Source organism: Electrona antarctica (genome assembly GCF_951216825.1).
Source record: "Electrona antarctica genome assembly, chromosome: 22".
In the NCBI taxonomy this organism is placed as follows: domain Eukaryota; kingdom Metazoa; phylum Chordata; class Actinopteri; order Myctophiformes; family Myctophidae; genus Electrona; species Electrona antarctica.
The window spans coordinates 7,571,254-7,598,021 of NC_136805.1; the positions used below are offsets into that span (position 1 = coordinate 7,571,254).

General features: G+C 43.9%; 4 protein-coding genes across 4 annotated transcripts in view; 3 read left to right on the plus strand and 1 right to left on the minus strand.

Annotated features, from left to right (window-relative positions):
- Nucleotides 1-1,320: 1,320 nt before the first annotated feature.
- Nucleotides 1,321-5,383, minus strand: LOC306914822 (protein Wnt-8a-like; the record flags this gene model as incomplete). Its single annotated transcript, XM_079492021.1, has 5 exons — nt 1,321-1,938; nt 2,075-2,217; nt 2,338-2,463; nt 2,678-2,887; nt 5,377-5,383. 5 exons carry the CDS (start codon nt 5,381-5,383, stop codon nt 1,321-1,323), a joined length of 1,104 nt encoding a protein of 367 aa, XP_079348147.1.
- A 123-nt stretch (nt 5,384-5,506) lies between these two features.
- Nucleotides 5,507-8,510, plus strand: LOC306914823 (protein Wnt-8a-like; the record flags this gene model as incomplete). The annotated part of the gene is made up of 6 exons (XM_079492022.1): nt 5,507-5,555; nt 6,040-6,255; nt 6,470-6,595; nt 6,718-6,860; nt 6,997-7,610; nt 8,372-8,510. The coding sequence occupies 6 exons, from the start codon at nt 5,507-5,509 to the stop codon at nt 8,508-8,510; spliced, it is 1,287 nt and encodes a 428-aa protein (XP_079348148.1).
- An 8,292-nt stretch (nt 8,511-16,802) lies between these two features.
- On the plus strand, nt 16,803-19,191 carry LOC306914825 (protein Wnt-8a-like; the record flags this gene model as incomplete). The annotated part of the gene is made up of 5 exons (XM_079492024.1): nt 16,803-16,995; nt 17,202-17,327; nt 17,448-17,590; nt 17,727-18,340; nt 19,053-19,191. 5 exons carry the CDS (start codon nt 16,803-16,805, stop codon nt 19,189-19,191), a joined length of 1,215 nt encoding a protein of 404 aa, XP_079348150.1.
- Nucleotides 19,192-19,543: 352 nt separating this feature from the next.
- The window catches only part of LOC306914826 (protein Wnt-8a-like), a gene marked incomplete at both ends in the record, with an annotated part of 28,994 nt that continues 21,769 nt past the window's right edge, over nt 19,544-26,768 (plus strand). Inside the window, one exon of the mRNA XM_079492025.1 lies at nt 19,544-19,571. Coding sequence (XP_079348151.1) covers nt 19,544-19,571 — 28 coding nt within the window. The remainder of the gene's footprint in view (nt 19,572-26,768) is intronic.

Consider the following 26,768-nt stretch of genomic DNA (forward strand, 5'->3'; position numbering starts at 1 on the left):
ATTAGTGATATGAAAACGGATCGCATCGCTCCACAGCCTAGATGCGCTTGTTGTGCAATCCTCGGTGTTGCACAACAGTGACACGTCATCGAAAATGCTCCCTGCCTGTTTAGCCGACGACAACGAAAATCTTAAAACGTTAATAACTCGCGATCTAAATAATCCCGCCTAATTATAAAAAAATATCCTGTGTTAGACGGCCCTCCGCGGTCCAGTCGCTAGTCGCGATAGATTTATTCTTATATACCTCCCGTTGTTGTTGATCGACTCTATAGTGGCGTGGCTAATGTTAGCTGCTACACACACATTCACAACGAGTTACGTCAGACCACAGCTGATCAGTCTATATAAGACCTTACACCACTCAGTTCACACGGGTGTGATTTTTTGGAAACGTACCACTTCTCAGTCCTTTCAGTTGGATCGCGCTCTCCGGACAGTTCCACCGTTCCCAAGCGAACTGGTGTTTGCACTCTTCCATGCCGGCCTGCGCGCCCACCTGCACGCTGCTCGTATAAGTCAAATAGGCCTTGGGTCCTGTCATAAGAAAGTTGTTTGCAGCCCTGAAATGGTGAAAAGACACACAACAGGCAATTTAAAATTGAGAGAAACAAATTATAAGGACACATGTATATAGGCCACATAACTGCGAATCCACAGACGAACTAAACAATAAATAAATAAAGACTTACCAAGCGTTTGCCAGATTGCCGTTGTGGTGAAAAAGTGCTACGAGCAAAAATATAGAAATAGCCATTTTTTAGTCTGCGTTGTTGGCCGCACAGAGGAGCTCTGGTTTATGGTATAGGCCTATGTGGTGTGGTGTGGTTGTATCACAAACCTGCTCCTTTATTTGAACGAGGAACCACGCTTTGTTTCCGTGATCCCATAGCTGATTGGGCGATGGATTTAGGAAACGCCTATTGTGCACTTCAAAGGGTGACACGTTTAAAGACAGTTTATTTTACACAAATGAGACAGGGCGAGCTGCTACTATTAAAATATTTATTAAGGTTTGTTTTATCATGCAAAAATACATCCGACACAAAACGTCGCACACAACATCGAACGAGACGACAACAAACAAGTGACACACAATACAAGGGAGGGTCAATCCGTGGGAAATGAATATACAGGTTGTCATGCAGTTTGGAGATATATATATATAGTCTATCTCTCCAAGTTATATAAAGTGCATTAAAAGTCTTAATTAATGAAAGGCTGTCAGTTGCTGCGAGTCCAGGATGAGGCAGACTCGTAATGTATTGATTGCGGAGACATTCACATAACAGTCTTTACAGAGCGCGAGCATGCAGTCACTCACTGCTTGCGCTCGGTGCGCGCACGGTGCCTCCGTTTGGTTTTATTGTGCGGCCTTCGTCCGCTCGGCTTCATTTTGCGCGCAGCTCCTCTTTCCCGGCGCGCGCAATAATATTTGGCGACAACCTGCGTGCACGTCTCGCACTTGACCGTGCAGCACCAGTGAAATTTACACTTGCAGCTGCTGACCACCTCGACGCGCTTCTCCTCCACCTTGAGGCCGCAGTCGTGGCACAGCCGGTGGCAGCTCTGTCGCTCCCACTGGGAGCCGTTGTTCTTGCCTCCTCCTCCTCCCCCGCGGAGACACTCGCGGCCCTCCGTGCCGTGGTAGCCCAGGCTCTGGTTCATGGCGCAGTAGTCGGGGGAGTCCTCCAGGTAGATGAGCTCCGTTTTGGGGACGCTGCTGAACGCGTTGGCGATGGCGCCGTGGTTGTCGGCGCTGTTCCCGGCCCTCATTTGCCTCTTGTCCATGTCCAGCGTCCTCGCCTGGTCGTACTTCACCTTGAGGAAGTTCCCCACGTCCCTGAAGTCCCCCAGCTGCATCCAGCAGGTCTGGAGGCTGCAGCTCCCGGATACTCCGTGGCACTTGCAGGCTTTCCTCATGGTAGATTTGATGGCCTGTCGGGAGACAAACGGGAGATATGTGTCAGGCAACTTCTACACTCTCTAGGGCACTGTATACATAATAGGCCTACTTGACATAATGAAGTAAACACATGTTTGATTATTCAAAAGATAATGAAGCACCACATACCAATCTGCCAGCTTCGTTGTTGTGCCGGTTGATGGCTGCACGCGAATCATGTCCATTTTCCAGCGCGTCCACAAACTGTTTGGAGATCTTCTCGCCGAACGCAGCATTGTCACTGCATCCGCCCCATATCCACCCTTTGCCACCTGCAGAATCAAAAGGTCTGAGTTATAATATACATAGGCCTGCTTCTCATGTCATGTTAAGATACAGAATTGTCGCCCCCAGACAGTTTTTCTTTCCTTTTGATCTATACGCCAACGTACCATTTTGTCCAATTTTGGAGTCATCGCAGCCACAGTTGTGGAAGTCTCCCATGCTGCAGTTCTTGGTCAGCGTGTACATCACTCCCGCAGCGCTGATAGCGTGGACAAAAGACGTCTCTCTTGTGGCTAAATTGAATTGGAAAGAAAATATGTTATTCATGTGTAATAATATTATTTTGCTATCAAATGTTGTACCATCATTACGCCTTTGTAATAAGTCCAATCTATGTGCGTAACCATGCGTAATTGCATATAGGCGCCGCGTTATACATACAGCATTGGCACAACTAAAAAGTATAGGCTATAATGAATGAAACAAGCGAGATGTGCGTTTCCTCACCACTGCGGAGACCGTTGTGTGTTGATAACTGGAGCGCACTTTCCGGACAGTTCCACCTCTCCCATGCGAACTGATGTTTACACTCCTGCATGCCGCTCTGCGCGCCCACCTGCACACTGCTGGCATACGTTAGGAAGGCCTTGGGTCCGGTCATGAGGAAGTTATTTACCGACCTGTAGAAAGGAAGAGACATGGTAAGTACAGTATAGGCTATAGCTTATCACCAGACATCACATTATTTCTTTTTTTTAAATCACGCAAACGGAATACTTTAAAAGTGAGAACAAGTGTGTCTTACCAAGATGCTGCAACGTGAACTTGACAGAACATGGACATGATCATGATGAAGTGAAGATTTAGTTCCATGGTATAGCTGGCTGTCCTATATAGTCCAAATATCCCCCCAAAAAAGCGATATCTCTTTGTTAATAATATCCAAGGTGTGTGTGTGTGTGTCTGTGTTCCGTGAGATGGAGAGGCTACTGAATGTCTGACTGTGAAGACGGAGGATATTTATACGGTTTTGTTCTCTTTGAGTGACAGGTTGTCTCGTCGCTAACATTTCACTGTGAAAATGCCCCAACGAGGACATTAATGGTCGTCTCCTATTGACGAATAGGATACGTTGTTGCATAGCTGCACTTCAAAGAGTTGACACTGACATTATTAATCACAACGATCGATCACATGATCATCATCATCATCATATCCATAATAATCGGCAGTTTCGACGATAGATTAGCAATAAGGTCCATATGGCTCATTGACGGGTGACAATAGGCTAAGGATTAGCTACAGGGTGATTTGATGATCCTATAGCAATGTGTGAATGCGTGAACGGCCCATTTTCACGAAATGTGAAAACCAATAAAACTAATAAACCAATCTCGTCAATGTGTCTGGTATAGGCTATACACTCCAGTCCTAACTGTTCTTGTTAACTGTCAGATCTACCCCAAATGGGACATGGAGGTTTTAAACAAATGCAAAACATTAAAAAAATGAAATAAATTGCCAGGCCTATGTTATGAAATATCATAGAATCAACCCCCCCCCCCCCCCCCCCACAATCAAAAGTCCCCCAATGTCAAGAGATTTGGGGTTTCAGCCCTCAAGTTGAATTATTGGGGATTAGTCGCCTCTATTGTCATATAGGACCACATCCCGATGGCCCATTGACGGGTGACAAGTGGTTTTAAAGGATTTTGAGTGGATTACAGGGGATTTGATGATCCCATAGTGTTAATCAATAATTAGGCGAGGGCTTAAGCCACTTAATCCATTGACATATTAAATGATAGAAACCAGCAGTTTAATGGCCGTTGATTATTATGACAGTGACAAGACGTCGAACATCGTAATCACATTATCATAAAATAATAACACAATGTGGACCTGGTGTTGTTGGTTAACTTGATTTGATTGTATATGCGGGAGCGTCCTGCACGTTTAACAATTAAACAATTAACAAAACAAATGTATACTGAATGATGTTCAAGCAGGCAGTATAGCTGGGATGAACCGCGCCGCCACCACATGCGTTTCGTGTTTGCTCGGCAGCATTCTTGCATTTTCTTGTAAATTCCAGACAGTTTTCGCACCAAGTTGTTCCCTTCGGAAACATCTATTAACCTATTATCACGGCCATGTCAATGTCGCCGCTGTGTGAGGTGGTATTTACATGACTATTATCTCCACTTTATGGCTTCGCAGTCACCTCGTAGCTTATCTCCTTATCTCATAACACTGATGTCATTTGCTGTAAGAACAAATTTCCAACCACTTCCATGCAGCCCCAAAGCTTCACATTAACATTCATGCCTGACATTTTTATTTACCATAAAACACATATATATTTTTTTTTCCTTTTTCTGACACTCTTATAAAGTATTGCGTTGCGACACGTGTTACTCTAGGATTTTTATTTTTTTACTGGTTGTGTGTACGAAAATATACGAAAATATACCAAGGAATCATAATAAAGTGCTGTATAATTATATGCCTAATATCGTCTATATCTTTGTATACGCCATCAGTCATAACAAGATAGAATTGGTTATAGCCTACGCCCCCGCCCCCCCTATAGTCTCGAGGTGAGCTTGCATGATCATGATGGTGACATTATTAATCACAACGATCGATCACATGATCATCATCATATCCATAATAATCGGCAGTTTCGACGATAGATTAGCAATAAGATCCATATGGCTCATTGACGGGTGACAATAGGCTAAGTGGTTTTAAGGGATTTTGAGTGGATTAGCTACAGGGTGATTTGATGATCCTATAGCAATGCGTGAATGCGTGAATGGCCCATTTTCACGAAATGTGAAAACACGTTTATAACCAATACAACTAATAAACCAATCTCGTCAATGTGTCTCATAACACTGATGTCATTTGCTGTAAGAACAAATTTCCAACCACTTCCATGCAGCCCCAAAGCTTCACATTAACATTCATGCCTGACATTTTTATTTACCATAAAACAAATATATATATATTTTTTCCTTTTTCTGACGCTCTTATAAAGTATTGCGTTGCGACACGTGTTACTCTAGGATTTTTATTTTTTTACTGGTGCTTTATTTGGTATTTTTTTTAATCTGTAAAGGAGAGGCACAAAAATATAGAAAATAAAAACACATATATATATTATTTGCATTGTTTTGTGGGCCCTGTGGGTGTGCACTGACTATCCATGTGTTTCAGCCGTTAGTCTGAAGGGGGGAAATAGGAATAATAATAGTTATAATTATAATAATAATCATTGTAACAACAACAATAATAGCCAATATTATTATTACATAACCATATAACTTGGAAATGCCCCAATTCGTGGGAAAAGTCTATAAGCAGGCCATGGGAACGGCAGGTGAATGAATGAGTCGCTCTGTTTAACAGTCTGCGTCAACTCTTTGAAGTGCAGCTATGCAACAACGTCTCCTATTCGTCAATAGGAGACGACCATTAATGTCCTCATTGGGGCATTTTCACAGTGAAATGTTAGCGACGAGACAACCTGTCACTCAAAGAGAACAAAACCATATAAATATCCTCCGTCTTCACAGTCAGACATTCAGTAGCCTCTCCATCTCACGGAACACACACACACAGACACACACACACACACACCTTGGATATTATTAACAAAGAGATATCGCTTTTTTGGGGGGATATTTGGACTATATAGGACAGCCAGCTATACCATGGAACTAAATCTTCACTTCATCATGATCATGTCCATGTTCTGTCAAGTTCACGTTGCAGCATCTTGGTAAGACACACTTGTTCTCACTTTTAAAGTATTCCGTTTGCGTGATTTAAAATAAATAAATAATGTGATGCCTGGTGACAAGCTATAGCCTATACTTTACTTACCATGTCTCTTCCTTTCTACAGGTCGGTAAATAACTTCCTCGTGACCGGACCCAAGGCCTTCCTAACGTATGCCAGCAGTGTGCAGGTGGGCGCACAGAACGGCATGCAGGAGTGTAAACATCAGTTCGCATGGGACAGGTGGAACTGTCCGGAAAGTGCGCTCCAGTTATCAACACACAACGGTCTCCGCAGTGGTGAGGAAACGCACATTTCGCTTGTTTCATTCATTATAGCCTATACTTTTTAGTTGTGCCAATGCTGTATGTATAACGCGGCGCCTATATGCAATTACGCATGGTTACGCACATAGATTGGACTTATTACAAAGGCGTAATGATGGTACAACATTTGATAGCAAAATAATATTATTACACATGAATAACATATTTTCTTTCCAATTCAATTTAGCCACAAGAGAGACGTCTTTTGTCCACGCTATCAGCGCTGCGGGAGTGATGTACACGCTGACCAAGAACTGCAGCATGGGAGACTTCGACAACTGTGGCTGCGATGACTCCAAAATTGGACAAAATGGTACGTTGGCGTATAGATCAAAAGGAAAGAAAAACTGTCTGGGGTGGCGACAATTCTGTATCTTAACATGACATGAGACGCAGGCCTATGTATATTATAACTCAGACCTTTTGATTCTGCAGGTGGCAAAGGGTGGATATGGGGCGGATGCAGTGACAATGCTGCGTTCGGCGAGAAGATCTCCAAACAGTTTGTGGACGCGCTGGAAAATGGACATGATTCGCGTGCAGCCATCAACCGGCACAACAACGAAGCTGGCAGATTGGTATGTGGTGCTTCATTATCTTTTGAATAATCAAACATGTGTTTACTTCATTATGTCAAGTAGACCTATTATGTATACAGTGCACTAGAGAGTGTAGAAGTTGCCTGACACATATCTCCCGTTTGTCTCCCGACAGGCCATCAAATCTACCATGAGGAAAGCCTGCAAGTGCCACGGAGTATCCGGGAGCTGCAGCCTCCAGACCTGCTGGATGCAGCTGGGGGACTTCAGGGACGTGGGGAACTTCCTCAAGGTGAAGTACGACCAGGCGAGGACGCTGGACATGGACAAGAGGCGAATGAGGGCCGGGAACAGCGCCGACAACCACGGCGCCATCGCCAACGCGTTCAGCAGCGTCCCCAAGACGGAGCTCATCTACCTGGAGGACTCCCCCGACTACTGCGCCATGAACCAGAGCCTGGGCTACCACGGCACGGAGGGCCGCGAGTGTCTCCGCGGGGGAGGAGGAGGAGGCAAGAACAACGGCTCCCAGTGGGAGCGACAGAGCTGCCGCCGGCTGTGCCACGACTGCGGCCTCAAGGTGGAGGAGAAGCGCGTCGAGGTGGTCAGCAGCTGCAAGTGTAAATTTCACTGGTGCTGCACGATCAAGTGCGAGACGTGCACGCAGGTTGTCGCCAAATATTATTGCGCGCGCCGGGAAAGAGGAGCTGCGCGCAAAATGAAGCCGAGCGGACGAAGGCCGCACAATAAAACCAAACGGAGGCACCGTGCGCGCACCGAGCGCAAGCAGTGAGTGACTGCATGCTCGCGCTCTGTAAAGACTGTTATGTGAATGTCTCCGCAATCAATACATTACGAGTCTGCCTCATCCTGGACTCGCAGCAACTGACAGCCTTTCATGAATTAAGACTTTTAATGCACTTTATATAACTTGGAGAGATAGACTATATATATATATCTCCAAACTGCATGACAACCTGTATATTCATTTCCCACGGATTGACCCTCCCTTGTATTGTGTGTCACTTGTTTGTTGTCGTCTCGTTCGATGTTGTGTGCAACGTTTTGTGTCGGATGTATTTTTGCATGATAAAACAAACCTTAATAAATATTTTAATAGTAGCAGCTCGCCCTGTCTCATTTGTATAAAATAAACTGTCTTTAAACGTGTCACCCTTTAAAGTGCGCAATAGGCGTTTCCTAAATCCATCGCCCAATCAGCTATGGGATCACGGAAACAAAGCGTGGTTCCTCGTTCAAATAATGGAGCAGGTTTGTGATACAACCACACCACACCACATAGGCCTATACCATAAACCAGAGCTCCTCTGTGCGGCCAACAACGCAGACTCAAAAATGGCTATTTCTATATTTTTGCTCGTAGCACTTTTTCACCACAACGGCTGTCTGGCAAACGCTTGGTAAGTCTTTATTTATTTATTGTATAGTTCGTCTGTGGATTCGCAGTTATGTGGCCTATATACATGTGTCCTTATAATTTGTTTCTCTCAATTTTAAATTTCCTGTTGTGTGTCTTTTCACCATTTCAGGGCTGCAAACAACTTTCTTATGACAGGACCCAAGGCCTATTTGACTTATACGAGCAGCGTGCAGGTGGGCGCGCAGGCCGGCATGGAAGAGTTCCCGCTTGGGAACGATGGAACTGTCCGGAGAGCGCGATCCAACTGAAAGGACTGAGAAGTGGTACGTTTCCAAAAAATCACACCCGTGTGAACTGAGTGGTGTAAGGTCTTATATAGACTGATCAGCTGTGGTCTGACGTAATGTCTGACGTAATGAAATCACACCCGTGTGAACTGGGTGACCATAGCAACCATGCTCATTTTTTGGTACGAACAGACAAACTAACAAAGCCAGTTGTAGGAGTGGTTTACACCACTCAAAAACTAAATTTACCAGGAGGGCATAACACATAACAGAGGTAGTAATTCCACACCCCACTTAACAGGCACCCATACCAACCTGTGGATTAGCTGATTTCTGTATTAACCATAATTTTGTATAGTAATGCAATATTTTGTTTTCCAGCTAACGATAACATGTCTGGGACTGGGAAGGATTGTACAGGTAAAGGTTATTATAAATATTTGTTAGTCATTAAAATATTTTTCTATCAATGAATTGACACCAGAAAATGTATATTTTTAAATAATACAACACACAATACCACTAGGCAGAGGGAGTAATGCCACTTGAATATTTTCAACTCAGCCTCATGGTGGCGCTATAACTGGCCGATTTGTGTTTTTACCTATAACTGCACCGATCTGTGTAAAACCTTGTATGCACACTCCCTAGAGGCCAAGGAAAAACCTTTGCCTGGAATTTTTCACATCTGCTCTTTATAGCGCCACCAGGAGGCCGACATATGTAAAACACATTTTCTAATATTACTCCTTCAGATTTTATCCAAATTTCACGCAAATCGGTACACATGCTCTCCATAGTCATGTGATCATGTGATTGATTTCTCATAGCCCGTTTTGTACAAATCGCCACAACTCCTCAACGCAGCGTCCATTTGCGGTGATGCTAATTCCCACTAGGCTAAGGAAGAAATGCCACTTGACAGTTTTCAAATCAGCCTCATGGTGGCGCTACAACAGGCCAAGTTGCGTCACACACACACACACACACACGCACACGCACACGCGCACATACACAAAGCCCCCAAACAAACATGTTTATATTACTCCTAAACATTTTACCAAACATCACACACTCTCCTATCCTCCTGGTGGAGACCTGTGCCCAGAAGGGCACTTTTTCTAGTCTATATCTATTTTCAGATATACAAGCTCACAGCAAGTCACTTTGTGCCATGCTGCAAGCTTAATCTATATATCTATTTTCAGATATACAAGCTCACAGCAAGTCACTTTGTGCCATGCTGCAAGCATAATCTATATCTATTTTCAGATATACAAGCTCACAGCAAGTCACTTTGTGCCATGCTGCAAGCATAATCTATATCTATTTTCAGATATACAAGCTCACAGCAAGTCACTTTGTGCCATGCTGCAAGCTTAATCTATATATCTATTTTCAGATATACAAGCTCACAGCAAGTCACTTTGTGCCATGCTGCAAGCTTAATCTATATATCTATTTTCAGATATACAAGCTCACAGCAAGTCACGTTGTGCCATGCTGCAAGCTTAATCTATATATCTATTTTCAGATATACAAGCTCACAGCAAGTCACTTTGTGCCATGCTGCAAGCTTAATCTATATATCTATTTTCAGATATACAAACTCACAGCAAGTCACTTTGTGCCATGCTGCAAGCTTAATCTATATATCTATTTTCAGATATACAAGCTCACAGCAAGTCACTTTGTGCCATGCTGCAAGCATAATCTATATCTATTTTCAGATATACAAGCTCACAGCAAGTCACTTTGTGCCATGCTGCAAGCATAATCTATATCTATTTTCAGATATACAAGCTCACAGCAAGTCACTTTGTGCCATGCTGCAAGCTTAATCTATAAATCTATTTTCAGATATACAAGCTCACAGCAAGTCACTTTGTGCCATGCTGCAAGCTTAATCTATATATCTATTTTCAGATATACAAGCTCACAGCAAGTCACGTTGTGCCATGCTGCAAGCTTAATCTATATATCTATTTTCAGATATACAAGCTCACAGCAAGTCACTTTGTGCCATGCTGCAAGCTTAATCTATATATCTATTTTCAGATATACAAACTCACAGCAAGTCACTTTGTGCCATGCTGCAAGCATAATCTATATCTATTTTCAGATATACAAGCTCACAGCAAGTCACTTTGTGCCATGCTGCAAGCTTAATCTATATATCTATTTTCAGATATACAAGCTCACAGCAAGTCACTTTGTGCCATGCTGCAAGCTTAATCTATATATCTATTTTCAGATATACAAGCTCACAGCAAGTCTCTTTGTGCCATGCTGCAAGCTTAATCTATATATCTATTTTCAGATATACAAGCTCACAGCAAGTCACTTTGTGCCATGCTGCAAGCTTAATCTATATATCTATTTTCAGATATACAAACTCACAGCAAGTCACTTTGTGCCATGCTGCAAGCTTAATCTATATATCTATTTTCAGATATACAAGCTCACAGCAAGTCACTTTGTGCCATGCTGCAAGCTTAATCTATATATCTATGTTCAGATATACAAGCTCACAGCAAGTCTCTTTGTGCCATGCTGCAAGCTTAATCTATATATCTATGTTCAGATATACAAGCTCACAGCAAGTCTCTTTGTGCCATGCTGCAAGCTTAATCTATATATCTATGTTCAGATATACAAGCTCACAGCAAGTCACTTTGTGCCATGCTGCAAGCTTAATCTATATATCTATTTTCTTTTGCATCGCAAAAAATGACACATTTTCCTTCTCTTCTGGAGGGTCCCTGCATGGCGGCACAGAACATTTCCAGATGTATATGCAGTTAGTTGGCAGTAACTGCAGTTAGTTGGCAGTAACTGCAGTTACTTATAGTTAGTTATATAGGCAGTTTTATATTTTTTATGCTAAACATACATTAACATAACATAGGTTAAAGCAGAACATAAAGCAGGAAGAGTAAGTGCTACTATAAGGTAGTAGCTAATGGGGATCCAAATAAACAAGAAACAAGAAACAATTCAAATCAGCAGCCCCACCTTTACCTAACATATGGTGATGAACACAATAATGCAGGCTATATGCAGCTGTGTCCAAAGTGCGGCCCGCGGGCCAAATGCAGCCCTAATTTTATATCGTCCGCAACTTCATACCTGAATTGCATTGTGAACGGGCCCGCCCAACAGTATGGGACATTTTTACATTAACGTTTTTTAACCTGGGCATTTCGCAGAGTATAATTTGTAAATGTTCCTTGTTCCTTGTATTTCGTTTTTTTATCTTCCTAGCTTGGTTACATTTGGTAATGTGACATAAGGCTGAAAAAAGGCTGAGATACACTTTTGTTCACAGCACACACCTGACAGAAGACCATTGATATTAAATATTGCTGATAATAGTTAACAGTTTAAAGGCCCATGACGTAAATCAGATTGATTAATCTCCGTCAAATTAGTGATCGCATCGCTCCACAGCCTAGATGCGCTTGTTATGCAATCCTCGGTGTTGCACAACAGTGACACGTCATTGAAAATGCTCCCTGCCTGTTTAGCCGACGACAACGAAAATCTTAAAACGTTAATAACTCGCGATCTAAATAATCCCGCCTAATTATAAAAAAATATCCTGTGTTAGACGGCCCTCCGCGGTCCAGTCGCTAGTCGCGATAGATTTATTCTTATATACCTAGTCCCGTTGTTGTCGATCGACTCTATAGTGGCGTGGCTAATGTTAGCTGCTACACACACATTCACAACAACATCCGGTCCGTCGGTAAAAGTGGTCCGGGCGCTATGGGCACATTTCATGAATGGATTAAATAGGTGTTAAATAGAATCGTTTAAAACCCATTCTGGGCGGGAACCCCTTTTGGTGTTAGCATTATGTTATGCTTCTGGCATTTTTGGTGGATATAACAGACAACATGCAAACGCAGCATTGCTGCCTTTCAAATGAAATTAAGTGGCAGAAGCAACTGTCACAAAACGTCCCGATTAATTTCCCCATGTTGATGTCTGTAACTGCACAAAAAAGGAGCTAATGGAGCTAAACTCACAGGTACATGGACAAACTCTCACAGCTGGCAGAATTCTCTATTCAGATAACCGTTTGAGACCGATCCCAGCCAGCACGCCTATGTGGGTCCCATATGGTTCAGAGGTGGGCTACCTATATGGGTGCCAGGTGGGCTAACTATATGCAACCCATATGGAACTGGGCGTTTTTATGTGGGACCTGGGCTTGCCCATGTGGGTTTTAAGTGGGTTCTACCTGGGCCCTAGGTGGGCCCCAAGTGGGCGTTTTTATGTGGGACCTGGGCTTGCCCATGTGGGTTTTAAGTGGGTTCTACCTGGCTATATATATCAATATATCACACACACAAACACACACATATATGTGGTTATAGCAGTGACTGAGGCAGCATGAGCAGGCGTTGTGCCCACATCAAGTGACCTTTTGACCAATGTGGCCCTCACCCCAAGTTGAGTTCGACAGGCCTGCTTTAGCTATTGAAAAATAGCAGATCTACAAGCTACGACTGACATAGAAACATAGCTTTTTCAGAAAACTGTCAGGATGTAGAAGACATTTTTAGAATCTGATCTCAGGTCAAAATGGGTTAAATCCGAAGCTAAATTATGTAGTTGGCCCTTGCGTGTTTTAATATTTTCTAATATGGCCCCCTTTGAAAACAGTTTGGACACCCCTGCAATAATGCATTCATATGTTAAGGCCTATTCATATTCCATCATAGGGGGGGAAAAATCTGTGAAAAACGGGCAGGGTATTATTTTTTAAATATTCCTTAAAGAAATGGAGCTGGGCATGCACTTCTCCTTTGGCCCACCCATTCCTGGGACATCACATGTTAATGGTCCAGTGAAAAACTAAATAATAATAATAATAATAATAATAATAATAATAATAATAATAATAATAATAATAATAATAATAATAATAATAATAATAATAATATACACTTTTTGATTATAGCCAACTTCGACACTTGCTAATAGGCTAGGCCTACTAATACTTTCTGTGGCCCAGCCAGCCTGACAGTTCTATACGTCCCTCCCTCCCTCCCACCCTTCCTGGCGACGCTGATCCTGCCACCCGGGCTCGGACCTGTCAACCTCGTCACCTCCACAGACTTTTGGATTTGTCTCACCCTACACTGCTGTAAATCACCCATCAATACACCGTGTAGCGCTTTAATGTGGCTGAAATGCCCGTTAGGACATTTTAATTATAACGGAATTGACTTGGTGTTGTTTTTTAAGCTATAGGCTATTGTTGCTCTGAATGTCTCTTGACCAATACTACTGACCTCGGAAATAGACGAATATTTGAACCGAATACACATCGGTCATCGTGTGTACTATAGGCTATAGGCCTACTCGTATGGTATGCCTAATAACATACGAAAATATACCAAGGAATCATAATAAAGTGCTGTATAATTATATGCCTAATATCGTCTATATCTTTGTATACGCCATCAGTGATAACAAGATAGAATTGTTTATAGCCTACGCCCCCGCCCCCCCTATAGTCTCGAGGTGAGCTTGCATGATCATGATGGTGACATTATTAATCACAACGATCGATCACATGATCATCATCATCATTATATCCATAATAATCGGCAGTTTCGGCGATAGATTAGCAATAAGGTCCATATGGCTCATTGACGGGTGACAATAGGCTAAGTGGTTTTAAGGGATTTTGAGTGGATTAGCTACAGGGTGATTTGATGATCCTATAGCAATGTGTGAATGCGTGAATGGCCCATTATCACGAAATGTGAAAACACGTTTATAACCAATAAAACTAATAAACCAATCTCGTCAATGTGTCTGGTATAGGCTATACACTCCAGTCCTAACTGTTCTTGTTAACTGTCAGATCTACCCCAAATGGGACATGGAGGTTTTAAACCAATGCAAAACATTAAAAAAATGAAATAAATTGCCAGGCCTATGTTATGAAATATCATAGAATCAACCCCCCCCCACAATCAAAAGTCCCCCAATGTCAAGAGATTTGGGGTTTCAGCCCTCAAGTTGAATTATTGGGGATTAGTCGCCTCTATTGTCATATAGGACCACATCCCGATGGCCCATTGACGGGTGACAAGTGGTTTTAAAGGATTTTGAGTGGATTACAGGGGATTTGATGATCCCATAGTGTTAATCAATAATTAGGCGAGGGCTTAAGCCACTTAATCCATTGACATATTAAATGATAGAAACCAGCAGTTTAATGGCCGTTGATTATTATGACAGTGACAAGACGTCGAACATCGTAATCACATTATCATAAAATAATAACACAATGTGGACCTGGTGTTGTTGGTTAACTTGATTTGATTGTATATGCGGGAGCGTCCTGCACGTTTAACAATTAAACAATTAACAAAACAAATGTATACTGAATGATGTTCAAGCAGGCAGTATAGCCGAGATGAACCGCGACGTCACCACATGCGTTTCGTGTTTGCTCGGCAGCATTCTTGCATTTTCTTGTAAATTCCAGACAGTTTTCGCACCAAGTTGTTCCCTTCGGAAACATCTATTAACCTATTATCACGGCCATGTCAATGTCGCCGCTGTGTGAGGTGGTATTTACATGACTATTATCTCCACTTTATGGCTTCGCAGTCACCTCGTAGCTTATCTCCTTATCTCATAACACTGATGTCATTTGCTGTAAGAACAAATTTCCAACCACTTCCATGCAGCCCCAAAGCTTCACATTAACATTCATGCCTGACATTTTTATTTACCATAAAACACATATATATATTTTTTCCCTTTTTCTGACGCTCTTATAAAGTATTGCGTTGCGACACGTGTTACTCTAGGATTTTTATTTTTTTACTGGTTGTGTGTACGAAAATACGAAAATATACGAAAATATACCAAGGAATCATAATAAAGTGCTGTATAATTATATGCCTAATATCGTCTATATCTTTGTATACGCCATCAGTGATAACAAGATAGAATTGGTTATAGCCTACGCCCCCGCCCCCCCTATAGTCTCGAGGTGAGCTTGCATGATCATGATGGTGACATTATTAATCACAACGATCGATCACATGATCATCATCATATCCATAATAATCGGCAGTTTCGACGATAGATTAGCAATAAGGTCCATATGGCTCATTGACGGGTGACAATAGGCTAAGTGGTTTTAAGGGATTTTGAGTGGATTAGCTACAGGGTGATTTGATGATCCTATAGCAATGCGTGAATGCGTGAATGGCCCATTTTCACGAAATGTGAAAACACGTTTATAACCAATACAACTAATAAACCAATCTCGTCAATGTGTCTCATAACACTGATGTCATTTGCTGTAAGAACAAATTTCCAACCACTTCCATGCAGCCCCAAAGCTTCACATTAACATTCATGCCTGACATTTTTATTTACCATAAAACAAATATATATATATTTTTTCCTTTTTCTGACGCTCTTATAAAGTATTGCGTTGCGACACGTGTTACTCTAGGATTTTTATTTTTTTACTGGTGCTTTATTTGGTCTTTTTTTTTATTCTGTAAAGGAGAGGCACAAAAATATAGAAAATAAAAACACATATATATATTATTTGCATTGTTTTGTGGGCCCTGTGGGTGTGCACTGACTATCCATGTGTTTCAGCCGTTAGTCTGAAGGGGGGAAATAGGAATAATAATAGTTATAATTATAATAATAATCATTGTAACAACAACAATAATAGCCAATATTATTATTACATAACCATATAACTTGGAAATGCCCCAATTCGTGGGAAAAGTCTATAAGCAGGCCATGGGAACGGCAGGTGAATGAATGAGTCGCTCTGTTTAACAGTCTGCGTCAACTCTTTGAAGTGCAGCTATGCAACAACGTCTCCTATTCGTCAATAGGAGACGACCATTAATGTCCTCATTGGGGCATTTTCACAGTGAAATGTTAGCGACGAGACAACCTGTCACTCAAAGAGAACAAAACCGTATAAATATCCTCCGTCTTCACAGTCAGACATTCAGTAGCCTCTCCATCTCACGGAACACACACACACAGACACACACACACACCTTGGATATTATTAACAAAGAGATATCGCTTTTTTGGGGGGATATTTGGACTATATAGGACAGCCAGCTATACCATGGAACTAAATCTTCACTTCATCATGATCATGTCCATGTTCTGTCAAGTTCACGTTGCAGCATCTTGGTAAGACACACTTGTTCTCACTTTTAAAGTATTCCGTTTGGGTGATTTAAAATAAATAAATAATGTGATGCCTGGTGACAAGCTATAGCCTATACTTTACTTACCATGTCTCTTCCTTTCTACAGGTCGGTATATAACTTCCTCGTGACCGGACCCAAGGCCTTCCTCACGTATGCCAGCAGTGTGCAGGTGGGCGCGCAGAACGGCATGCAGGAGTGTAAACATCAGTTCGCATGGGACAGGTGGAACTGTCCGGAAAGTGCGCTCCAGTTATCAACACACAACGGTCTCCGCAGTGGTGAGGAAACGCACATTTCGCTTGTTTCATTCATTATAGCCTATACTTTTTAGTTGTGCCAATGCTGTATGTATAACGCGGCGCCTATACGCATGGTTACGCACATAGATTGGACTTATTACAAAGGCGTAATGATGGTACAACATTTGATAGCAAAATAATATTATTACACATGAATAACATATTTTCTTTCCAATTCAATTTAGCCACAAGAGAGACGTCTTTTGTCCACGCTATCAGCGCTGCGGGAGTGATGTACACGCTGACCAAGAACTGCAGCATGGGAGACTTCGACAACTGTGGCTGCGATGACTCCAAAATTGGACAAAATGGTACGTTGGCGTATAGATCAAAAGGAAAGAAAAACTGTCTGGGGGCGACAATTCTGTATCTTAACATGACATGAGACGCAGGCCTATGTATATTATAACTCAGACCTTTTGATTCTGCAGGTGGCAAAGGGTGGATATGGGGCGGATGCAGTGACAATGCTGCGTTCGGCGAGAAGATCTCCAAACAGTTTGTGGACGCGCTGGAAAATGGACATGATTCGCGTGCAGCCATCAACCGGCACAACAACGAAGCTGGCAGATTGGTATGTGGTGCTTCATTATCTTTTGAATAATCAAACATGTGTTTACTTCATTATGTCAAGTAGGCCTATTATGTATACAGTGCACTAGAGAGTGTAGAAGTTGCCTGACACATATCTCCCGTTTGTCTCCCGACAGGCCATCAAATCTACCATGAGGAAAGCCTGCAAGTGCCACGGAGTATCCGGGAGCTGCAGCCTCCAGACCTGCTGGATGCAGCTGGGGGACTTCAGGGACGTGGGGAACTTCCTCAAGGTGAAGTACGACCAGGCGAGGACGCTGGACATGGACAAGAGGCGAATGAGGGCCGGGAACAGCGCCGACAACCACGGCGCCATCGCCAACGCGTTCAGCAGCGTCCCCAAGACGGAGCTCATCTACCTGGAGGACTCCCCCGACTACTGCGCCATGAACCAGAGCCTGGGCTACCACGGCACGGAGGGCCGCGAGTGTCTCCGCGGGGGAGGAGGAGAAGGCAAGAACAACGGCTCCCAGTGGGAGCGACAGAGCTGCCGCCGGCTGTGCCACGACTGCGGCCTCAAGGTGGAGGAGAAGCGCGTCGAGGTGGTCAGCAGCTGCAAGTGTAAATTTCACTGGTGCTGCACGATCAAGTGCGAGACGTGCACGCAGGTTGTCGCCAAATATTATTGCGCACGCCGGGAAAGAGGAGCTGCGCGCAAAATGAAGCCGAGCGGACGAAGGCCGCACAATAAAACCAAACGGATGCACCGTGCGCGCACCGAGCACAAGCAGTGAGTGACTGCATGCTCGCGCTCTGTAAAGACTGTTATGTGAATGTCTCTGCAATCAATACATTACGAGTCTGCCTCATCCTGGACTCGCAGCAACTGACAGCCTTTCATGAATTAAGACTTTTAATGCACTTTATATAACTTGGAGAGATAGACTATATATATATCTCCAAACTGCATGACAACCTGTATATTCATTTCCCACGGATTGACCCTCCCTTGTATTGTGTGTCACTTGTTTGTTGTCGTCTCGTTCGATGTTGTGTGCAACGTTTTGTGTCGGATGTATTTTTGCATGATAAAACAAACCTTAATAAATATTTTAATAGTAGCAGCTCGCCCTGTCTCATTTGTATAAAATAAACTGTCTTTAAACGTGTCACCCTTTGAAGTGCGCAATAGGCGTTTCCTAAATCCATCGCCCAATCAGCTATGGGATCACGGAAACAAAGCGTGGTTCCTCGTTCAAATAATGGAGCAGGTTTGTGATACAACCACCCAACAACGCAGACTCAAAAATGGCTATTTCTATATTTTTGCTCGTAGCACTTTTTCACCACAACGGCTGTCTGGCAAACGCTTGGTAAGTCTTTATTTATTTATTGTATAGTTCGTCTGTGGATTCGCAGTTATGTGGCCTATATACATGTGTCCTTATAATTTGTTTCTCTCAATTTTAAATTGCCTGTTGTGTGTCTTTTCACCATTTCAGGGCTGCAAACAACTTTCTTATGACAGGACCCAAGGCCTATTTGACTTATACGAGCAGCGTGCAGGTGGGCGCGCAGGCCGGCATGGAAGAGTTCCCGCTTGGGAACGATGGAACTGTCCGGAGAGCGCGATCCAACTGAAAGGACTGAGAAGTGGTACGTTTCCAAAAAATCACACCCGTGTGAACTGAGTGGTGTAAGGTCTTATATAGACTGATCAGCTGTGGTCTGACGTAATGTCTGACGTAATGAAATCACACCTGTGTGAACTGGGTGACCATAGCAACCATGCTCATTTTTTGGTACGAACAGACAAACTAACAAAGCCAGTTGTAGGAGTGGTTTACACCACTCAAAAACTAAATTTACCAGGAGGTAGTAATTCCACACCCCACTTAACAGGCACCCATACCAACCAGTGGATTAACTGATTTCTGTATTAACCATAATTTTGTATAGTAATGCAATATTTTGTTTTCCAGCTAACGATAACATGTCTGGGACTGGGAAGGATTGTACAGGTAAAGGTTATTATAAATATTTGTTAGTCATTAAAATATTTTCCTATCAATGAATTGACACCAGAAAATGTATATTTTTAAATAATACAACACACAATACCACTAGGCAGAGGGAGTAATGCCACTTGAATATTTTCAACTCAGCCTCATGGTGGCGCTATAACTGGCCGATTTGTGTTTTTACCTATAACTGCACCGATCTGTGTAAAACCTTGTATGCACACTCCCTAGAGGCCAAGGAAAAACCTTTGCCTGGAATTTTTCACATCTGCTCTTTATAGCGCCACCAGGAGGCCGACATATGTAAAACACATTTTCTAATATTACTCCTTCAGATTTTATCCAAATTTCACGCAAATCGGTACACATGCTCTCCATAGTCATGTGATCATGTGATTGATTTCTCATAGCCCGTTTTGTACAAATCGCCACAACTCCTCAACGCAGCGTCCATTTGCGGTGATGCTAATTCCCACTAGGCTAAGGAAGAAATGCCACTTGACAGTTTTCAAATCAGCCTCATGGTGGCGCTACAACAGGCCAAGTTGCGTCACACACACACACACACACACACACACACACACACACACACACACACACACACACACACACACACGCACACGTGCACATACACAAAGCCCCCAAACAAACATGTTTATATTACTCCTAAACATTTTACCAAACATCACACACTCTCCTATCCTCCTGGTGGAGACCTGTGCCCAGAAGGGCACTTTTTCTAGTCTATATCTATTTTCAGATATACAAGCTCACAGCAAGTCACTTTGTGCCATGCTGCAAGCTTAATCTATATATCTATTTTCAGATATACAAGCTCACAGCAAGTCACTTTGTGCCATGCTGCAAGCATAATCTATATCTATTTTCAGATATACAAGCTCACAGCAAGTCACTTTGTGCCATGCTGCAAGCATAATCTATATCTATTTTCAGATATACAAGCTCACAGCAAGTCACTTTGTGCCATGCTGCAAGCTTAATCTATATATCTATTTTCAGATATACAAGCTCACAGCAAGTCACTTTGTGCCATGCTGCAAGCTTAATCTATATATCTATTTTCAGATATACAAGCTCACAGCAAGTCACGTTGTGCCATGCTGCAAGCTTAATCTATATATCTATTTTCAGATATACAAGCTCACAGCAAGTCACTTTGTGCCATGCTGCAAGCTTAATCTATATATCTATTTTCAGATATACAAGCTCACAGCAAGTCACTTTGTGCCATGCTGCAAGCTTAATCTATATATCTATTTTCAGATATACAAGCTCACAGCAAGTCACTTTGTGCCATGCTGCAAGCTTAATCTATATATCTATGTTCAGATATACAAGCTCACAGCAAGTCTCTTTGTGCCATGCTGCAAGCTTAATCTATATATCTATGTTCAGATATACAAGCTCACAGCAAGTCTCTTTGTGCCATGCTGCAAGCTTAATCTATATATCTATGTTCAGATATACAAGCTCACAGCAAGTCACTTTGTGCCATGCTGCAAGCTTAATCTATATATCTATTTTCTTTTGCATCGCAAAAAATGACACATTTTCCTTCTCTTCTGGAGGGTCCCTGCATGGCGGCACAGAACATTTCCAGATGTATATGCAGTTAGTTGGCAGTAACTGCAGTTAGTTGGCAGTAACTGCAGTTAGTTGGCAGTAACTGCAGTTACTTATAGTTAGTTATATAGGCAGTTTTATATTTTTTATGCTAAACATACATTAACATAACATAGGTTAAAGCAGAACATAAAGCAGGAAGAGTAAGTGCTACTATAAGGTAGTAGCTAATGGGGATCCAAATAAACAAGAAACAAGAAACAATTCAAATCAGCAGCCCCACCTTTACCTAACATATGGTGATGAACACAATAATGCAGGCTATATGCAGCTGTGTCCAAAGTGCGGCCCGCGGGCCAAATGCAGCCCTGGGGTTAATTTTATATCGTCCGCAACTTCATACCTGAATTGCATTGTGAACGGGCCCGCCCAACAGTATGGGACATTTTTACATTAACGTTTTTTAACCTGGGCATTTCGCAGAGTATAATTTGTAAATGTTCCTTGTTCCTTGTATTTCGTTTTTTTATCTTCCTAGCTTGGTTACATTTGGTAATGTGACATAAGGCTGAAAAAAGGCTGAGATACACTTTTGTTCACAGCACACACCTGACAGAAGACCATTGATATTAAATATTGCTGATAATAGTTAACAGTTTAAAGGCCCATGACGTAAATCAGATTGATTAATCTCCGTCAAATTAGTGATCGCATCGCTCCACAGCCTAGATGCGCTTGTTATGCAATCCTCGGTGTTGCACAACAGTGACACGTCATTGAAAATGCTCCCTGCCTGTTTAGCCGACGACAACGAAAATCTTAAAACGTTAATAACTCGCGATCTAAATAATCCCGCCTAATTATAAAAAAATATCCTGTGTTAGACGGCCCTCCGCGGTCCAGTCGCTAGTCGCGATAGATTTATTCTTATATACCTAGTCCCGTTGTTGTCGATCGACTCTATAGTGGCGTGGCTAATGTTAGCTGCTACACACACATTCACAACAACATCCGGTCCGTCGGTAAAAGTGGTCCGGGCGCTATGGGCACATTTCATGAATGGATTAAATAGGTGTTAAATAGAATCGTTTAAAACCCATTCTGGGCGGGAACCCCTTTTGGTGTTAGCATTATGTTATGCTTCTGGCATTTTTGGTGGATATAACAGACAACATGCAAACGCAGCATTGCTGCCTTTCAAATGAAATTAAGTGGCAGAAGCAACTGTCACAAAACGTCCCGATTAATTTCCCCATGTTGATGTCTGTAAATGCACAAAAAAGGAGCTAATGGAGCTAAACACACAGGTACATGGACAAACTCTCACAGCTGGCAGAATTCTCTATTCAGATAACCGTTTGAGACCGATCCCAGCCAGCACGCCTATGTGGGTCCCATATGGTTCAGAGGTGGGCTACCTATATGGGTGCCAGGTGGGCTAACTATATGCAACCCATATGGAACTGGGCGTTTTTATGTGGGACCTGGGCTTGCCCATGTGGGTTTTAAGTGGGTTCTACCTGGGCCCTAGGTGGGCCCCAAGTGGGCGTTTTTATGTGGGACCTGGGCTTGCCCATGTGGGTTTTAAGTGGGTTCTACCTGGCTATATATATCAATATATCACACACACAAACACACACATATATGTGGTTATAGCAGTGACTGAGGCAGCATGAGCACGCGTTGTGCCCACATCAAGTGACCTTTTGACCAATGTGGCCCTCACCCCAAGTTGAGTTCGACAGGCCTGCTTTAGCTATTGAAAAATAGCAGATCTACAAGCTACGACTGACATAGAAACATAGCTTTTTCAGAAAACTGTCTCTGATCTCAGGTCAAAATGGGTTAAATCCGAAGCTAAATTATGTAGTTGGCCCTTGCGTGTTTTAATATTTTCTAATATGGCCCCCTTTGAAAACAGTTTGGACACCCCTGCAATAATGCATTCATATGTTAAGGCCTATTCATATTCCATCATAGGGGGGAAAAAATCTGTGAAAAACGGGCAGGGTATTATTTTTTAAATATTCCTTAAAGAAATGGAGCTGGGCATGCACTTCTCCTTTGGCCCACCCATTCCTGGGACATCACATGTTAATGGTCCAGTGAAAAACTAAATAATAATAATAATAATAATAATAATAATAATAATAATAACAATTAAAGTGGTGTTCACAGCAGGTTGTTTCAATGGTAAGAAACTATGGCCCGTATACAAACTAGTGCCGGTGCACCCGGCAGGGAACACTTCCCATAGTTCATCCGGAGCGTGAACACGCGCCACTGCTTTTCGTGAACCTGTCTGTGTTTACAACATTTTGTCAACGGGGGGCAGCAGAGAGCCATAGTCTAGCCTACTCCAGCCTAGAAAGGACTTTCTATGGGGTCCAACACTTAAGTGTGGTTCGGGGACCCCCTGGGATCCTTGATAGGTTTCGATGTGGTCCAACACTGGTTATCAAAGTGTGGTTCGGGGACCCCCATGGGGTCCTTGATGGGTCTCGATGGGGTCCAACGCTGGTTATCAAAGTGTGGTTCGGGGACCCCCATGGGGTCCTTGATGGGTCTCGATGGGGTCCAACGCTGGTTATCAAAGTGTGGTTCGGGGACCCCCATGGGGTCCTTGATGGGTCTCGATGGGGTCCAACGCTGGTTATCAAAGTGTGGTTCGGGGACCCCCAGGGGTCCTTGATGGGTCTCGATGGGGTCCAACACTGGTTATCAAAGTGTGGTTCGGTTACCCCATGGGGTCCTTGATGGGTCTCGATGGGGTCCAACGCTGGTTATCAAAGTGTGGTTCGGGGACCCCATGGGGTCCTTGATGGGTCTCGGTGGGGTCCAACGCTGGTTATCAAAGTGTGGTTCGGGGACCCCATGGGGTCCTTGATGGGTCTCGATGGGGTCCAACGCTGGTTATCAAAGTGTGGTACGGGGACCCCCTGGGGTCCTTGATGGGTCTCGATGGGGTCCAACGCTGGTTATCAAAGTGTGGTTCGGGGACCCCATGGGGTCCTTGATGGGTCTCGATGGGGTCCAACGCTGGTTATCAAAGTGTGGTTCGGGGACCCCCTGGGGTCCTTGATGGGTCTCGATGGGGTCCTTCACTGGTTATCAAAGTGTGGTTTGGGGACCCCATGGGGTCCTTGATGGGTCTCGATGGGGTCCAACACTGGTTATCAAAGTGTGGTTCGGGGACCACATGGGGTCCTTGATGGGTCTCGATGAGGTCCAACACTGGTTATCAAAGTGTGGTTCGGGGACCCCATGGGGTCCTTGATGGGTCTCGATGAGGTCCAACACTGGTTATCAAAGTGTGGTTCGGGGACCCCATGGGGTCCTTGATGGGTCTCGATGGGGTGCAACGCTGGTTATCAAAGTGTGGTACGGGGACCCCCTGGGGTCCTTGATGGGTCTCGATGGGGTCCAACGCTGGTTATCAAAGTGTGGTTCGGGGACCCCATGGGGTCCTTGATGGGTCTCGATGGGGTCCAACGCTGGTTATCAAAGTGTGATTCGGGGACCCCCTGGGGTCCTTGATGGGTCTCGATGGGGTCCTTCACTGGTTATCAAAGTGTGGTTCGGGGACCCCCTGGGGTCCTTGATGGGTCTCGATGGGGTCCAACGCTGGTTATCAAAGTGTGGTTCGGGGACCCCATGGGGTCCTTGATGGGTCTCGATGGGGTCCAACGCTGGTTATCAAAGTGTGGTTCGGGGACCCCATGGGGTCCTTGATGGGTCTCGATGGGGTCCAACACTGGTTAGCAAAGTGTGGTTCGGGGACCCCATGGGGTCCTTGATGGGTCTCGATGGGGTCCAACACTGGTTAGCAAAGTGTGGTTCGGGGACCCCATGGGGTCCTTGATGGGTCTCGATGAGGTCCAACACTGGTTATCAAAGTGTGGTTCGGGGACCCCATGGGGTCCTTGATGGGTCTCGATGGGGTCCAACACTGGTTATCAAAGTGTGGTTCGGGGACACCATGGGGTCCTTGATAGGTCTCGATGAGGTCCAACACTGGTTATCAAAGTGTGGTTCGGGGACCCCATGGGGTCCTTGATGGGTCTCGATGGGGTCCTTCACTGGTTATCAAAGTGTGGTTCGGGGACCCCTTGGGGTCCTTGATAGGTTTCGATGAGGTCCAACACTGGTTATCAAAGTGTGGTTCGGGGACCCCTTGGGGTCCTTGATAGGTTTCGATGAGGTCCAACACTGGTTATCAAAGTGTGGTTCGGGGACCCCATGGGTCCTTGATAGGTCTCGATGAGGTCCAACACTGGTTATCAAAGTGTGGTTCGGGGACCCCATGGGGTCCTTGATGGGTCTCGATGGGGTCCTTCACTGGTTATCAAAGTGTGGTTCGGGGACCCCTTGGGGTCCTTGATAGGTTTCGATGAGGTCCAACACTGGTTATCAAAGTGTGGTCCGGGGACCCCCTGGGGTCCTTGATGGGTCTCGATGGGGTCCTTCACTGGTTATCAAAGTGTGGTTCGGGGACCCCTTGGGGTCCTTGATAGGTTTCGATGAGGTCCAACACTGGTTATCAAAGTGTGGTTCGGGGACCCCTTGGGGTCCTTGATAGGTTTCGATGAGGTCCAACACTGGTTATCAAAGTGTGGTTCGGGGACCCCATGGGGTCCTTGATGGGTCTCGATGGGGTCCTTCAATGGTTATCAAAGTGTGGTTTGGGGACCCCCTGGGGTCCTTAATGGGTTTTGGACATCGCTTATTGCGAAATACCTCGCCATGGTAACGCATAATGGAAATATTTTGATAAGCATACCATTCCTGGCTGAGCCACACGTGTTTGCCTGCATGGCAGTCACACAGAAAAAGAATGGTGTACACGGCAGGCTAATAGAAAACAATCCCACCCGTGTGAAGAGAAGCTCTTATCACGGACAAGTCTATTACAGCCATTAAAGTCTAGAAATGTTCATGTAAAACTATTGGCCGTGCACACAGTGGCTATTCCCAAGTGCCTAGTACAGCTTAATGGAGCCTAATAAAGTCTAGTACAGCCTAGTACACCCTATTCTAGCCTATTCCAGCCTGTTCCAGCCTAGTACAGCCATCTAAATACCCCCCCCCCCCCCCCCCCCCCCCATCCTAGTCTATTCTCCCACTAGGTTGGACTAGGCTAGACGTGGGTGTACATGGCTGTCCTAGACTCTACTGGGCTCTAATGTTGTTTTTGGCTCTAGTAAACTGTACTAGGCTGTACTAGGGTATATTTGGCTTTACAAAAGCCTAGAAATGTTCCATGTACAACTATTGTCCGTGCACACAAACTCATGTAAAAACTATTGCCTGCTTACGCAGTGGTTAACCTCAAGTGCGTGAACTACATGGCTGACAAGAGCCTGGTACAGCCTAATAGGGCCTATTAGAGTCCAGTACAGCCTAGTACACCGCATTCTAGCCTATTCCAGCCTGATCCAGTCTAGTATAGCCTAGTACAACCACCAAAATACCCCTCTCTCCAAGTCTATTCTCCCACTAGGCTGGACTAGGCTCTGCTGGGCTCTAATAGGCTGTTTTTGGCTCTAGTAGACTGTGCTAGGCTGTACTAGGGTCTATTAGGCTGTACGAGGCAGTAAAGTACTATACCTAGAA